This window comes from Rattus rattus, chromosome X (assembly GCF_011064425.1).
Source record: "Rattus rattus isolate New Zealand chromosome X, Rrattus_CSIRO_v1, whole genome shotgun sequence".
NCBI classification, from domain to species: Eukaryota; Metazoa; Chordata; class Mammalia; order Rodentia; family Muridae; genus Rattus; species Rattus rattus.
In genome coordinates, this window is record NC_046172.1 from 60,124,233 (window position 1) to 60,139,903 (window position 15,671).

General features: G+C 50.9%; 3 protein-coding genes across 3 annotated transcripts in view; 1 reads left to right on the top strand and 2 right to left on the bottom strand.

Annotated features, from left to right (window-relative positions):
* Positions 1-15,671, bottom strand: part of Hdac8 (histone deacetylase 8) — a 408,840-nt gene that overhangs the window by 56,934 nt on the left and 336,235 nt on the right. The window lies entirely within an intron of this gene.
* LOC116888547 (uncharacterized protein CXorf49 homolog) lies at positions 6,596-10,175 on the bottom strand. Its single transcript, XM_032889855.1, is given in 7 exon segments — positions 6,596-6,636; positions 7,215-7,260; positions 7,532-7,545; positions 7,548-7,581; positions 7,584-7,615; positions 8,185-8,341; positions 8,880-10,175. Coding segments are annotated over 7 exon segments (1,620 nt in total).
* LOC116888923 (uncharacterized protein CXorf49 homolog) lies at positions 10,581-13,462 on the top strand. The gene is made up of 4 exons (XM_032890168.1): positions 10,581-11,915; positions 12,449-12,605; positions 13,070-13,150; positions 13,416-13,462. Exons 1-4 carry the CDS (start codon positions 10,581-10,583, stop codon positions 13,460-13,462), a joined length of 1,620 nt encoding a protein of 539 aa, XP_032746059.1.

Below are 15,671 nucleotides of genomic sequence, written 5' to 3' on the forward strand. Positions count from 1 at the left end.
TCTCCCTCTCTCTCATCTCTCTCCTCTCTCTCTCCTCTCCTCCTGTCCTGTCCTGTCCCTGTCCTCTCCTCTCCTCTCCCCTCCCCCTCCTGTCCTCTCCTCCCCTCCCCTCCCCTGTCCTCTCCTCTCCTCTCCTCTCCCTCCCCTCTCCTCTCCTCTCCCTATCCCCTATCCTCTCCTCTCTCCCTCTCCTCTCTTCTCTCCTCTCCTCTCCTCCTCACCTGTCCTGTCCTGTCCTGTCCTCTCCTCTCCTCTCCTCCCCTCCCCTCCTGTCCTCTCCTCTCCTCCTCTCTCCTCTCCTCTCCTCTCCTCTCTCTCCTCTCTCTCTCCTCCTCTCCTCTCTCTCCTCTCCTCTCCTCTCCTCTCCCTTCTCCCTATTCTCCTTTCCCTCCTCCCCTCCCTCCCCTCCCCTCCCCTCCCTCCTCTCTCTCCTCTCCTCTCTCTCCTCCTCTCTCCTCTCCTGTCCTCTCCTCTCCTCTCCCTCTCCTCTCTCCTCCCCTTTCACTGTCTCTCTCTTTCTCTGTCTCTACTACCCTCTTAACTCCCCTCCCCATGCCCTGACTGAACTATTCTATACTATACCATCCTATGGCTGGTCCCTCAGGGAGAAGGGGTGCCTCAGCATGGGCCCTTGGAGGCAACCCCTTTCCTCACACCTGACTACATACCCACCAAAAAATTCCCTCCTTCTCTCTTTATCTCTTTATAAACACAACATTTAGTGCTGAGACTCAGATTTTTGCTAGTACTAATAAGTTATGCTCTATTTACTATATACATTCTCAAACAAGTAATTTAATAAACATAAGTTGTCTAACTCAGATATGACCAATAGATACAGCTCTCAATTTTGTCAGAAAATGTATGTGTGCACACACACACACACACACACACACACACACACAAGCTTATGACAGACAGAGGCTCCCAGAACCTAACAGCTTACCCCCCAAGGTCTCAGAAGGTAATGAACATGGCTACAAGACGCTGCCTGGATTGTGGTATGATAACCACTGAGAAACACCACTATTCCCCTGTCCAGGCTTAGTGTACACTGTGGACAAACTGGAGAGTCAAATGCCTCATATGGCCTAAAGTCAAAGTGGGTAATTTCTCATTTCACCATATCTATTCGTGTGTGTGTGTGTGTGTGTGTGTGTGTGTGTGTGTGTGTGTGTGTGTGTTGTGTGTGTGTGTGTGTGCATGTGCTCTCTGTCTTCTGGGCTACAGAAAGCCAGATTGTCTCAGCCCAAGTTGCCAGGGAGACCACAGGGACCTGGGAACTGTTTGAACTATAGATGAACTCTGTCATTTTCAATTGATACATGACTCCTAGATTATAATTTATTCTTTCCCAGATTTCTGACTACATTGACAGCTAAGGTAACTGCAGCTTGACAGCTAGAAAACAGACCTAGCTCCTTACCCTAAGGTATATTTACTCATTAATAAATTTGTTAACTAGCTAAGACTGCTAGATTTCTTACAGACTTCATGATGATACGTAAGTTCAGATGCAAGGTTTCACAAATGTGATCTGTTACTTCCTTACCGAAACTCGGGTTCCCGTGACTAGATGCTTCATATTTCCTCTTCTTGCTATGCCACTGTCCTAACACTATTCAAGTCCCTACAAATACGCCTAACCCTAATTAACACTCCACTATACAATCCAACTGTATAATCACAAATTCTTGTTCCTTCTGATCCACAAAAAGCTCATCTTAAAGACTGTTCATGTTGTTAACTCATGTTGCTGCCTCTTTTGTAAACTTATAAGCTATAGGAAACCCACTGAGACCTACCTCTCATGGACCAAATAGACTCTAACCAGATAAGTCCATCTGCCTAAAGTTCCCACTTACTACGTATTCCAGAGGGTGGGATTCCTCTGGGTTTCAAATGTACGTCTAAGAAAGAATTTCTTCCTCCCAAACATATTTAACTTTATTCTCTACCATGTGTGTGTGTGTGTGTGTGTGTGTGTGTGTGTGTGTGTGTGTGTGTTTCACCATCTTGCCAATCCAGGTGCCCACAACAATCCAGAACAGCTTCAGAGAAGCAACATCCAGGCACTCCAATCTCCTTTCACAGACACAGATGCTTCTACTGGACTTGTTCCTTTTGATCTTTCCACAGATGGTTCCACAGACCTTGGACAGCAAGGAAACAGCCAACTCTTCTAAGACTAGACCAACATTACCCATTCTTCTAGGTTTCCTAGAGATAATGTTCCCCGAAGCCAGCAGGAAGTAGTTAAAGATCAAAATGAACCTATTCCTGCTTCATCATTGCCTCTTTCTAATTTTTTTAATTAAACCAAAAACAGGGGAATGTTAGCATTTTGTGTAAGCTCTGTCCCACCGTTACCTGGCAATGACCAGTGTGGGACCGTGAAAAGCGCCTGGTTCCCGGTTGAACTAAGGCTAGAAACCTCAGTGACCCTGAAGGGATGGTAGGCATTTTGCCTGACTCCCAGGGAACAAGGCTCCAATCACTAGCTACAGACTTCTAGATTTGTGGCTATCAGTCACATAAGGGCAACGCCTCAAGCCCCTCCACAGGTAGAGGACTTGACCACAGGTCCCATAGGCTCAAGACAGATCTCCTTTATAATGAGGTACCTAAAGGCTTGGAGGGTTTAACCAATAAGCTTTCCTTCCCAGACATTCATTCCTCCCTGCAAAAGGTGTTTAATCTCGGGCCCACCCTCATAAGTGAAATACGGTTTTACTCATCCACTTTCCACCATGAAAATAAATACCTTAAAGCCATGGACTGTCTCTTTTCTTCGGGATTTGTCATGGGGAGCTGTGAAGCCCTTCACCTACAGAGCCACCATCTAATCTCCTGTAGAAGGTCCAGCCACAGCAGCTACCACTAATAAGCTTGCAGCCTGCAGCCTGCAGTCTGCCACCATCAAGCCACAGACTGCTCCCAGCCTCAAGACATCAACTGGAGTGTTCTCTTTTCTCCCTTGGCCCCGGGCTAGATTTCTGCAGCATTCAGCGGTGCCTAGGTATCTGAGAGCCTGAGAAGCAGATGGCACTGGCCTCCTTGCAGGTCCAGGGACCCTAGAGCCAACTCTGGCTATGTACGTGCCTCAGACTGCACTTCCCCACCTCTGGAACAGTGTCCAGTGGCTTCTCTACAGCCCGACACCAGCCCAGCTGGACACGATGGGGTCGAGCAGCCGAGCCCTGTGGCACAGTGGACTCCAGACATAACCCTCCAGGTTAAGTATGCCTGACTCACTATAAAAGGGGCTGCTTGGTCCCCCTCCACTTTCTCTTGCTCTTGCCTTCTTGCCCCTGCTCTGTCATCTTGTCTCTTCCCCCTCTCCCCATTTATTTCCCCTCTCTCCACGTGGTTCTCTCATTTCCTCTCTCCCCATTCCCTTTCCCCCTTCTCTACATGCTTGTCTCTTCCCCCCTCTCTCCTCATTCCCTTCCTCCCCTTCCACGTGCTCATGACCAGCCTCTCCTCTCCCTTTCCTCCTCTCCTCTCCTTCTCTGTCTCCCTCTCCTCCCTCCCTCCCCATACCCTCCTCTCTCCCTCTCTCTCTGCCCCTCTCCTTCTCTCTCCCTCTCGCTCCCTCCCCACCCCACCCCCTCTACACACACACACACACACACACACACACACACACACACACACACACACACACACTCTGTTCCCCATGTCCTGAATAAACTCTAAACTAAACACCATGTGGCTGTGATGTGGGGAGGATGCCTCAGCATGGGGGGCCCTTGGAGGTAACCCTTTCTTCACCCCTGACTAGACATCAACCCAAAATACATTCTTTCTCTCCTTTAACTTTTTGTAAACACAACAGTAGTTACATAGCATTCAAGAAACACTGGATTCCAAACCTTGCATTCAGTGAACTAGGCATGGTGTCCCACACAGAAAAGATCAGCATTACGTATGATTAGAAATTCATTGTCATTCTTAGCAACATGGTAAGTTCAACACCAGCCTGCAATACATGAGATACTGAATAAACAAGCAAGTAAACAACAAACAAACAAAAGAGAGAGTTTAACAGTTAGGGGTACAACTGCTCTTGGGGAGAATCAGAATTCTTAGCCCCAGCAATCATACATGGAAGCTCACAACCACTTCTAACTCCAAAGGGGTATAAAGCTCCTGATACACTGATGCACTTGCAGTTACATGCACATACCAACCTTAAATGATTAAACAAAAGATTTCACTACCCATAAAACCATGATCCTTCTGTTTCAGAATCTTAACTGTTGATTATAAGTCAGCGCTATTAAGTCCAGACAGATCTGCACATTTTTAAAGTTCATGCACTTTAAGAAATACAGGAACATCACCTTCTGTGGATTTGATAGTTCACAGGCTCAGGTCTCACCTCATGCTGCGGGTCACCCAGTCAGAGCTTTCCACAGCAAGGGCAATCACTCTGCCTTCACAGACTCACAGCACACACAGGCAGAGCAAGGGACAGACTCCATGGCCACAGGTGGCTTTTCATCACCAGCCCCCAACATCAAACGTGAAAAGCCCCACCTCTCAGGAACAGGATCTGGCAGAACCCACACCTGCTCATCCCTCAATCTCAGCTCCTGCCTCAGATCTTGCTTCTGGCTCCAGGCTGGAAGCCATCCTGTCTGTCAGGATGTGGAGCCCTGGAGGAAGTAGGGAAGACGGACCTGGGACATAAACCTGTGATGTTTGCAAACATTTGTGACAAGTGGGAAGGCAGAGGAGAGACGTGTGGAAGACCGTCCACACACGTGTGGACATAGCACCTTCAAAACCAGATGCACAGGCTAGCAAGATGGTTCAGGCCTGAAAGCCTGAGTTCCCTCTTTGGAACCCACTTAAAAATCTGGATGCGGGGACTGGAGAGATGGCTCAGAGGTTAAGAGCACCGACTGCTCTTCCAGAGGAATATGAATTCAATTCCCAGCAACCACATGGTGGCTCACAACCATCTGTAGTGGGATCCCATGGCCTCTTCTGGTGTGTCTGAAGACAGCCACAGTGTACTCACATACACAAAATAAATCTTGTTTTAAAAAATATCTGGATGCAGGGTGGGAGAGAGATGGCTCATGACTTAAGAGCAGTGTGCTGCTCTTCCAGAGGATATGAGTTCAGCCTCCCCCCTCCTTCCCACTTTCCTCTTCCCCAGCCCTCTCCTCTACTGTCTTTCTCTCTCTCAGAGATTCCCAAACTTCTTCTTTTTTTTTTGGTTCTTTTTTTCGGAGCTGGGGACCGAATCCAGGGCCTTGCCCTTCCTAGGCAAGCGCTCTACCACTTAGCTAAATCCCCAACCCCCCCCCCAAACTTCTTAAAACCAGAACTTTTCAGATGGGGACCAGCTAAGAACACTTGTCAGACCAGGACCTGGAAGATGTGGACATTCAGGCCCTAGACCCTCTCTTCCACAGCCATGGGAAGGTTCCCTGTGTTGGCTCACAGAACCAGTAAAGACACAACTTCACCCCCCACCAAGCCACAGACAAGCAGGCAGTCTTTGCTGCTCCCTATACCCTGTGTACAGTGTGTGTAGTTTCACTCACAAGACCACTCTTGTAGGTGTGATCTCTACACCTCTACCGCCATGGTCCAGGACAAGACATGGGACTTAGAACCTCATTTTAAAGGGGAGGGCTATGCAGGAGCCCAAAGATGAAGTGCAAATTCTAGTCCAGTACTCCCTGAGTGCAGTGCCTCCCAGAGAGAGAGACTGACCCGAAAGGTCAGAAACTGGGATGGAGGAGGACCAGGAGAGGAGCAAGGATTGCTGCGTGCAGGGAACAGGAGACAAACATGGGCTTTACGAGACTGTCCCAGAGAAGGCAGGAGTCAGGGCAAGGGCAGGGTCTTTGGCAAAGGGGGTTAAGGACTGGCTGTGTCAGGCCCAGACAGCTGCTGGCTAAGCTTGGGGGCATGGTGCCTGCTCAGAAGCTGGCCCACATCCCACTCAGGACTAATGCGGGTTTTTTTCTTTTCCACTAAATACTTTATTTAGTTTTTGGAAAGTTCACACCTGAGAACCGTATTTGGGGAAGACAGAGAGGAGCATAGGTGGGGCCTAGTGTTCTTAGAGGGCCGTGAAAGGAAGAGTTTCCACCCCGTTGCTGTACCTCATCACCCACCAAAAAAGGGGGGGGCTGAACATAGGACAAAAGTCCTTAGTGGGAACAGCTGTCGCCAGGGGCAGGTACCGGGCAAAAACAGGGGCACAGGTCAGCTCTGGCTGTAGAGCAGTGGTTCTCAATCTGTGGGTAGCGACACCCACAGACTCACACACCAGATATTACACTAAGGTAAAGAACAGTTGCAAAAGTACAGTTGTGAAGCGGCAACAAAATAACTTTATGGTTGGGGATTAACATGACACAGGGAACTGTATGAACAGGCCATAGCATTAGGAAGCTGGAAACCACTGCTGTAGAAGAACTGGAAGGAAGCAGCATCCCTGGGTGGAGTAGTTTGGCCTCTTCTGTGGGGAGAGAATCTGGGTCCAACCTGTCAAGGAAAAACAGTCAGGCTAGCCCTTGCTTCCTGAGCAGTCAGGAGTGTGAGAAGGGCTGTGGATAGAACACTCACTTCAGAGATCCTGGAACTTTTCGTTGAGGGCCTGCATGACCGCTGAAACACAAAGGAACAAATGGGTATTTCAGACTCCTTAAGACACACAGGAACCCACCAGCCTGAGCCCCAGTCTCTGTTCCATAGGAACTTCCGGACAGCCACCTCACTGCCCCCCAACCCCCATCCAAGCAGACAGACTTGGGACAGACTCCCCCACCCATCACCGAGCGCTATGTGCAAACGTTTTCTACAGGAGAACAGCATGGACAGGCAGTCCTCAAACGCTGGGTCACAGCAGTGCCAGCCCTACTTGTGAAACAAACAAACAAACATGTGACAACAGACACCTGACAAGCCCCAGGTGCCAGGACTTCAAGGGAAAGTAAAGGAGGAACATCTGAATGCCCAGACAGAAGGGGACCTGGGGGACTCATCTGCATAGTACATGGGAGAGCAGAGAGCCTCTTGGTGCAAGTCCCAGAAGTCAGGGCACAGAGGGCTCCCAGCCTGGCCTGCTTCATGTCACCACCCCCATGAGTGCCTGTCCCACCACCCACCATAATCACCTGTACCCAGATTCTAAGCTCCCCCTCTGTCCCTGTCCCAAGATCCTTCCTGCCCAGGGTAGGCCATACCTAGTTGTTCCTTGAGTTCATCTATTTCCTTCTGGAACATCAGACACTAGCCCAGCAGACATGGAGAAAAAGAGAGATTAGTATTCAATGCCCTGGCTTCCTCTCTGCTCCAACCACACTTGCCCTTAATCCTTACACCTCCCACTGTCCACAGTCCTGTGATAAGGCAGGCCAAGAACCTTGAACAAGGAGGAGGTGCCCTCTCCCTGCACAGTATGGGACAGGAGTAGGCACAGGAGGTTAACTGTCAGGTTAATTTTCACAGTCAGCTCAGCGTCTATCTGAGGCTGGCATTTCTGAGAGTTGACAAAATTTACCTGTTGGCAGCCCCTACTCCTTGTACTGGGTACTGCCTGTCTCCAACTGGGGGAATGGTAGGCGTAGAGGTATTTCCTGGTCACCTGAAACACATGAACACACACACACACACACACACACACACACACACACACACACACACACACACAGTGAGGATCAGAGGGAGGAACATGGAGGTGGGAAGGGACTAATAGGGTCTAAAATGAGGCAGCAATGCCCTCTGGTGGCAGCAATTTGTACCTGGTAAGTCTTCATCTCTATCCATCTCTATTCCTGCCTTCACTACAGTCCCGAAGCAGTATAAAAGTGCTGTGAGCCCCTTAGATTAGGGCACTAGACGGACGTTAGCAGGACTACCACCATGGCTAGAAGGTGGAAGGAGCTCTGTGCATGAATCACAATCAGCAGCACAATCTCTGGTACTGGAGATGGAGTTGGTGTTGCCCTATTCTTTAACATCATGCATCCCACAATCCCACTCACTTCACAATGTGGCCTGGGGCCAACCCTGACCACACCCAGTCTCTTGTGGACTCCCTGTCTACTTCTACATGGAAGCTCAAGAAACAAGGCTGCAAACCCTAAAACAGAGCCTGAGGCTTCTTTCCTCTCCCCATATTCCCCAACTGCTTTCAAACCCCCAAAGTCTCACCAGCAGGGGCAGGTGCTCTGGGTCTGGGACATCTCTGGCTCAAGGACAGGAACTGCAGGTTTCCTGGAACTTGAGATGCTCTGGTGTTGCAGTCTCCACTGCTCATTTCTCCACGATACATGCACACGGAAGGCTGCTCTGCCCTGTGTGGTGGAACCTCACACACAAAAATCTTATCATGAGTAAATATTGCTGAGGGACTGAGGGAAAATGGGGTAACAAAATGGAGGCTTGTGAGGCTTATCCCATCTGCACTTTCTGTCCTCAGGCAGCCTCGGGTCAGGAGGCAGAGCTTAGCCAGGAAGGTGCCCACAGACACTGAAAAGCCTCATCTCCTGGCCTGGCTTCCTTGGGGAGGAACCAGGGATGCATCAGGAGGCCCTGAGGACTGACTACATGCTCAATTGCAAGGGCTCTCTGGACACCAATCACCCAAACCAACAACCAGGCACATTTCCCACCCCTGCCTGGTTAGAGAGAGGAAATGCACAGGAAGAGAATAGTAACCAACACCTAACTGAGGCTCCCTTGATATCCACACTCCACCCTTACTTACTACCAGGACTTTGCCTCACTGGACATCCTAATCAGGGTGAGTGTCCACTGACAACTTCCCAAGTCTAGGCAGGGGTAGGGGGAGCAGTGCTGGGGAGGGAAATGGTAGAGTGACAGGAGACAGGAGATGGTCTACTCACTTGGGCCTGCAGTCCAGGATCTCTTGGTGAGTTATTATCTTCTTTTGGCCCTGCCTGTGTCTCCTTTGACTTCTTTACCATGAATTTCTTCCCAGTGCAGAAGGGCTTACACTCTTTGGGTCCTGAAGGCAGTGAGCACTTACTGGCCTTCCCTAGCAGGGCAACCCCTGAGATTGGGGGGAAAGTGGCTGGTTCTACAGGAGCTGACTTGAGTCTCTGTCCCCATGGTGGGAAGGTTCTCCCCACCGGTCCTCTTGAGGCATCCCACTGAGATGGCTTTTCTGAGGGTGGCTTCTTTCTAGGACTGGTCTTGGGAAAGCCACCGGAAGCAACAGCAACAGGGGCAGGGGTGGCAGTAGAGGCAGTGGCAGAGGCACTGATAGTGGCGGCAGCAGCTGCAGTAGCTCCTTGGTGGCTGGGCCTGCTCCCTTCTTTGCACCAAACCATACTCTGCTTTTTCTTAGACAAAGAGCTTTCTAGCTCCCCTGAAGCCTGCTTTTCTATGGCTGAACTGAGTCCTCTTGGAGTAGTAGCCAGCAAAGTGGAAGGCACATGGACAAAACTTTCCCTGCCATGGACATTCGTGTGTCTGGCTGGATCTTCCAGTTCAGTGAGGCCAGTGGACTTGGGCTGGTTTCCTTCTTTGAGACAAATGGTTACCCTCATCATCTGTATCTCACTGAACTCATCAGAAGACTCAGGGTCGGAGGATGGATATTGAGCATCATCACTGGTTATCATCCTACTTGTGGCACTTCTTCTTGAGGTCATCCAAGCCCTGCCTCGCCCCAGAGCTCTGGGGTGCAGTTGGCTAGCTGTGAACTGCTTCCCTTCCGTAGAGGTCAAAGGCCGCGTCCCTCTCCTGATCATGCTAGCATCTGAGTCTCCCCAAATGCTAAAGGGCTCAGCAGCACAGCTTTGTGGAGACGGATGTCTGTGGACACCCCAGGCCTCCCGGTTGGCTAAATGCTGCCCGAAGCTTGTACCTTCTACGGCTAGATGCTGTACAAAGTCCAAACTGTCCCCCCTGTCATCAACCGGAGTGCCAGGCCGACCTTCGCAGCCCCAAATGACTGACCTTCCCTCCATCTCCTCCCTGTCTAACCAGGAGTCATACGGGAAAGTCTTGGAAACCGGGAGACACATTTTGTCTTCTCTGCTTCGTAACAGCCTCTCCTCAGGTCCTAGGCCATGTCCCCTTGCGAATCCCTGGGGAAACCGGCGTCTTTCTGAGGGCTCCCCACTTTCTGGCCCCAAGTTGGTCCCCCGAAAAGACGCCTCATCAGGAGAGCTCATGTTTCTGCCCTGCAGGAACAGTCTGAGGGAAAACCGTCACCGCTTTCACTGCATTCCCAGCTACGCCTCGGCGAAGGAAACCGCCACTGCCGAGGCTGCTGCAGGTGCCATACGCTTTCGTCAAATATCGCGAGACTTGGCGCACCCACGAGGGTCTCATTTCGCTGCACTCATTGGTCTGCCACTCAACTAGCCACCAACCAGGGTGCCTATTGTTGGGCCGTTACTTGAAGCCCTAGCCAATAGAGATGAGGACTCTTAAAGAAAGGGCGGGGCTTGGGAGGGGTCTAGTCTGAGGCCTTTCCGAGACTTCGAGGACTTTCCAGAAGCCTCGAGAAGTCACGTGTTCTCTGAAAAGGTTGCTGGACCTGTGACAAAAGTCCTCGCTTTCTCCATACTGCCGACATGAGCTCTCCCGATGAGGTGGCAGTCCCTGCAGCCTCTGAAGATAAGGACACCCCTCCTACCCGTGGTATGAATTTCTGGGATCAGGTGTTTGTTCCTGAAGCCGACTTGGGCCAGGACAGCAGGAAGCGTTTAGGGAACCCAGTGACCAGCCGGAGAGTTCCGGAGAGTCCGAGCCTCTTCCCAGGTCCTCTGGAGATTGGAGAGGGTGAGGGCAGCCTTCCAGGCCCTGAAAGCAGTGAGTTGGAGTCTGGGGCTAAGTTGGAAGCAACAGAGGAAAGAGGCAGGGTGCTTAGGGATCCTGAATGCCAGACCACTTCCCCCATCGACGAAGAAGAGGTCGACCTGGACTTCTTGCCTCAGCTCAGCAATGAGGCCATGACTATAATGCGAGAGCGGACCAACCTTCAGACCCGAAAAGTCTGCAGGTACCCATCCCCACAAACTTATGCTGCTGAATTGGCTGCCCTCTGGGAAAACATAGATGAAGGCTCCAACAGAAGGGCTTCCCTGAGCCCTGTGAAAGGGAAACAGGCCTTCGAAGGTGCACCGTACCCTAGAGGCCTGGGACGAGGCAGAGCCTGGGTGACCCCAAGAAGAGGCACCGTAAGTAGGATGGCGAGCAGCGAGGTTGTCCAGTATCCCTCCTCAAACACTGTGTCTTCTGATGAGTTGAGTGACACTCAAGTGAGGAAAGTAACCACTTGCCTCAAAGAAGGAGACCAGGCCAGGTCCAGTGGCCTCACTGAGCTGGATAACACAGGCAGACACACAACTGTCCATAGCAGAGGAAATTTTGTCCATGTTCCCCCTTCTGTACTGTCTAGTGCTACCTGGGGACTCAGCTCAGGCACGGAAAGGCAGGCTTCAGGAGAACTGGAAAGTTCTTTGTTTAAGAAAAAGCCAAATATGGGCAGGGGCAAAGAAGGAAGCAGGTCCAGCCACCAAGGAGCTACTGCAGCTGCTGCCACTACCTCTGCTGCTGCCCCTGCCTCACCTTCTGCTGCTTCGGGTGCTCTGCACAAGACCAGTCCCAAAAAGAAGCAAGTACAAGAAAAGAACTCCTCCTTAGATGTGTCAAGAGGACCCCAGGGGAGAAACTTGTCACCATGGGGACAGAGACTCAAGTCAGCTCCTGTGGGGCTAGCCACCCTACCCCCAATCTCAGGGGTTGCCCTGCTAGGGAAGGCCAGTAAATGCTCACTGCCTTCAGGACCCAAAGAGTGTAAGCCCTTCTGCACTGGGAAGAAATTCATGGTAAAGAAGTCAAAGGAGACACAGGCAGGGCCCAAAGAAGATAATAACTCACCAAGAGATCCTGGACTGCAGGCCCAAGTGAGTAGACCATCTCCTGTCTCCTGTCACTCTACCCTTTCCCTCCCCAGCACTGCTCCCCCTACCCCTGCCTAGACTTGGGAAGTTGTCAGTGGACACTCACCCTGGTTAGGATGTCCAGTGAGGCAAAGTCCTGGTAATGGAAGTAAGAGGTGGAGTGGATATCAAGGAGCCTCAGTTAGGTGTTGGTTACTATTCTCTTCCTGCATTTCCTCTCTCTAACCAGGGCAGGGTGGGAAATGTGCCTGGTTGTTGGTTTGGGTGATTTGTGTCCAGAGAGCCCTTGCAATTGAGCATGTAGTCAGTCCCCAGGGCCTCCTGATGCATCCCTGGTTCCTCCCCAAGGAAGCCAGGTCAGGAGATGAGGCTTTTCAGTGTCTGTGGGCACCTTCCTGGCTAAGCTCTGCCTCCTGACCCGAGGCTGCCTGAGGACAGAAAGTGCAGATGGGATAAGCCTCAGCCTCCATTTTGTTGCCCCCATTTTTCCTCAGTCCTCAGCAATATTTACTCATGATAAGATTTTTGTGTGTGAGGTTCCACCACACAGGGCAGAGCAGCCTTCCGTGTGCATGTATCGTGGAGAAATGAGCAGTGGAGACTGCAACACCAGAGCATCTCAAGTTCCAGGAAACCTGCAGTTCCTGTCCTTAAGCCAGAGATGTCCCAGACCCCAGAGCACCTGCCCTGCTGGTGAGACTTTGGGGGGTTTAAGCAGTTGGGGAATATGGGAGAGGAAAGAAGCCTCAGGCTCTGTTTTGGGGTTTACAGCCTTGTTTCTGAGCTTCCATGTAGAAGTAGACAGGGAGTCCACAAGAGACTGGGTGTGGTCAGGGTTGGCCCCAGGCCACATTGTGAAGTGAGTGGGATTGTGGGATGCATGATGTTAAAGCATAGGGCAACATCAGCAGTATAAGGTGGACTTGAACTCACCAGAGTTTTTGCTTGGTGCTCAGTCACTTAGCTCCTCTCAGATTCTGATTTGGTTGTACCAAACAGGGAGCAACAGGAAAGGAAGGCTCAAACCCTACTAAGCTGATGATCCAACAGCTACAACTTTCTACCAACAGAGGGAGATGTGGATTCATTTTAGATTTCACCAGTCCCTTCATACCTGTACCCCATGTCTAGATACTACATTAAAAAAATTATTGTAGGTGAAGAAGATGCAATTGTGGGTGCGGTACTCCCTGGTGAAGAAAGACAGGAAGAACTACAAGGGACACCAGGCTGTGCTCAGGTAAAGATTTCTCAGCTCTCAGAAATGCCAGCCTCAGATAGACGCTGAGCTGACTGTGAAAATTAACCTGACAGTTAACCTCCTGTGCCTACTCCTGTCCCATACTGTGCAGGGAGAGGGCACCTCCTCCTTGTTCAAGGTTCTTGGCCTGCCTTATCACAGGACTGTGGACAGTGGGAGGTGTAAGGATTAAGGGCAAGTGTGGTTGGAGCAGAGAGGAAGCCAGGGCATTGAATACTAACCTCTTTTCTCCATGTCTGGCTAATGTCTGATGTTCCAGAAGGAAATAGATGAACCAAGGAACAACTAGGGTATGGCCCCCTGGGCAGGAAGGATCTTTGGGACAGGGACAGAGGGGAGCTTAGAATCTTGGGTACAGGTGATTGCATGGTGGGTGGTGGGACAGGCACTCATGGGGGGTGGTGGACATGAAGCAGGCCAGGCTGGGAGCCCTCTGTGCCCTGGACTTCTGGACAGGCACCAAAAGAGGCCTCTGCTCTCCATGTACTATGTAGATGAGTCCCAGGTCCCCCCTTTCTGTCTGGGCATTCAGATGTTCCTTCTTTCCCCTTGAAGTCCTGGCACCTGGGGCTTGTCAGGTGTCTGTTGTCACATGTTTGTTTGTTTTTTCACAAGTGGGCTGGTAATTGCTGTGACCATGCTTGAGGACTGCCTGTCCATGCTGTTCTCCTGTAGAAAACGCTTTGCATAGCTATTGATGTGGGAGTCTGTCCAAGTCTGTCTGCTTGGATGGGGGTTGGGGGGTGAGGTGGCTGTCCGGAAGTTCCCTGGGTGGAACAGAGACTGGGCTCAGGCTGGTGGGGGTTCCTGTGTGTCTTATGAGTCTGAAATAACCATTTTGTTCTTTGTGTTTCAGTCGTCATGAGCCCTCAAATCTAAAAGTTCCAGGATCTCCTGAAGTGAGTATTCCTCCAGCCCTTCTCACACTCCTGACTGCTCAGGAAGCAAGGCTAGCCTGACTGTTTTTCCTTGACAGGTTGGACCCAGATTCTCTCCCCCACAGAAGAGGCCAACCATTTCCCCCAGGGATGCTGCCTTCCCAGTTCTTTGGCAGTGGTTTCCAGCTTCCTAATGCTATGGCCTGTTCTTACAGTTCCTGTGTCATGTTAATCCCCAACCATAAAGATTTATTTTGTTGCCGCTTCCAACTGTACTTTGTAACTGTTCTTACCTAGTGTAATATCTGGTGTGTGTGAGTCTGTGGGTGTCGCCTACCCTACATTGGAGAACCACTGCTCTACAGCCAGAGGGCTGCCTGTGCCCCTTTTTTGCCCGTACCTGCCCTGGCATAGCTGCTGTTCCACTAAGGACTTTGTCCTATGTTCAGCCCCCCCCTTTTTGGTGGGTGATGAGGGCAGCAACGGGTGGAACCTTCCTTTCACGTGCCCCCAAGAACACTAGGTCTCACCTATGCTCCTCTCTGTCTTCCCCAAATAATGGGTTCTCAGGTGTGAATTTCCAAAATCCAACAGCATTTAGTGGAAAAGAAAAAAAACCCGCATTAGTCCTGAGGGGATGTGGGCCAGCCTTGAGCAGGCACCATGCCCCAAGCTTAGCCAGCAGCTTGCCCTGGGCCTGGACACAGCCAGTCCTTAACCCCTTTGCCAAAGACCTGCCCGGGTTCTGACTCCTGCCTTCTCTGGGACAGTCTCGTAAAGCCCATGTTTGTCTCCTGTTCCTGCACGCAGCAATCCTGTCCTCTCCTGGTCCTCCTCCATCCCAGTTTCTGACTTTTCAGGTCAGTCCTCTCTCTCTGGGAGGCACTGCACTCAGGGGAGTACTGGACAGAATTTGACTTCATCTTGGCCCTGCATAGCCCCTCCCCTTTAAATGAGGTTCTAAGTCCCTGCTGTCTTGTCCTGGACCATGGCGGTAGAGGTGTGAGATCACACCTACAAGAGTGGTCTTGTGGAGTGAAACACACACACTGTAAACACAGGGTAAGGGAGCAGCAAAGACTGCCTGCTTGTCTGTGGCTTGGTGGGGGAAGTTGTGTCTTGCCTGGTTCTGTGGAGCCTAACACAGGAACCTTCCCATGGCTGTGGAAGAGGGTCTAGGGCCTGGAATGTCACATCTTCCAGGTCCTGGTCTGACAAATGTTCTTATTGGTCCCCATCTGAAAAAGTTCTGGTTTTAGAAGTTTGGGGGGGTTGGGGGATTTAGCTCAGTGGTAGCGCTTTGCCTAGGAAGGGCAAGGCCCTGGATCCATCCCAGCTCCAAAAAGAAAAAAAAAAAAAAGAAGTTTGGGAATCTCTGAGAGAGAAAGACAATGAGGAGAGGCTGGGGAAGAGGGGTGGAAGGAGGGGGAGGCTGAACCATTCTCTGGAAGAGCAGCACACTGCTCTTAAGTCATGAGCCATCTCTCCCACCCTGCATCCAGATATTTTTTAAAACAAGATTTTATTTGTGTATGTGAGTACACTGTGGCTGTCTTCAGACACACCAGAAGAGGCCATGGGATCCCCTACAGATGATTTGTGAGCCACCATGGTTGCTGG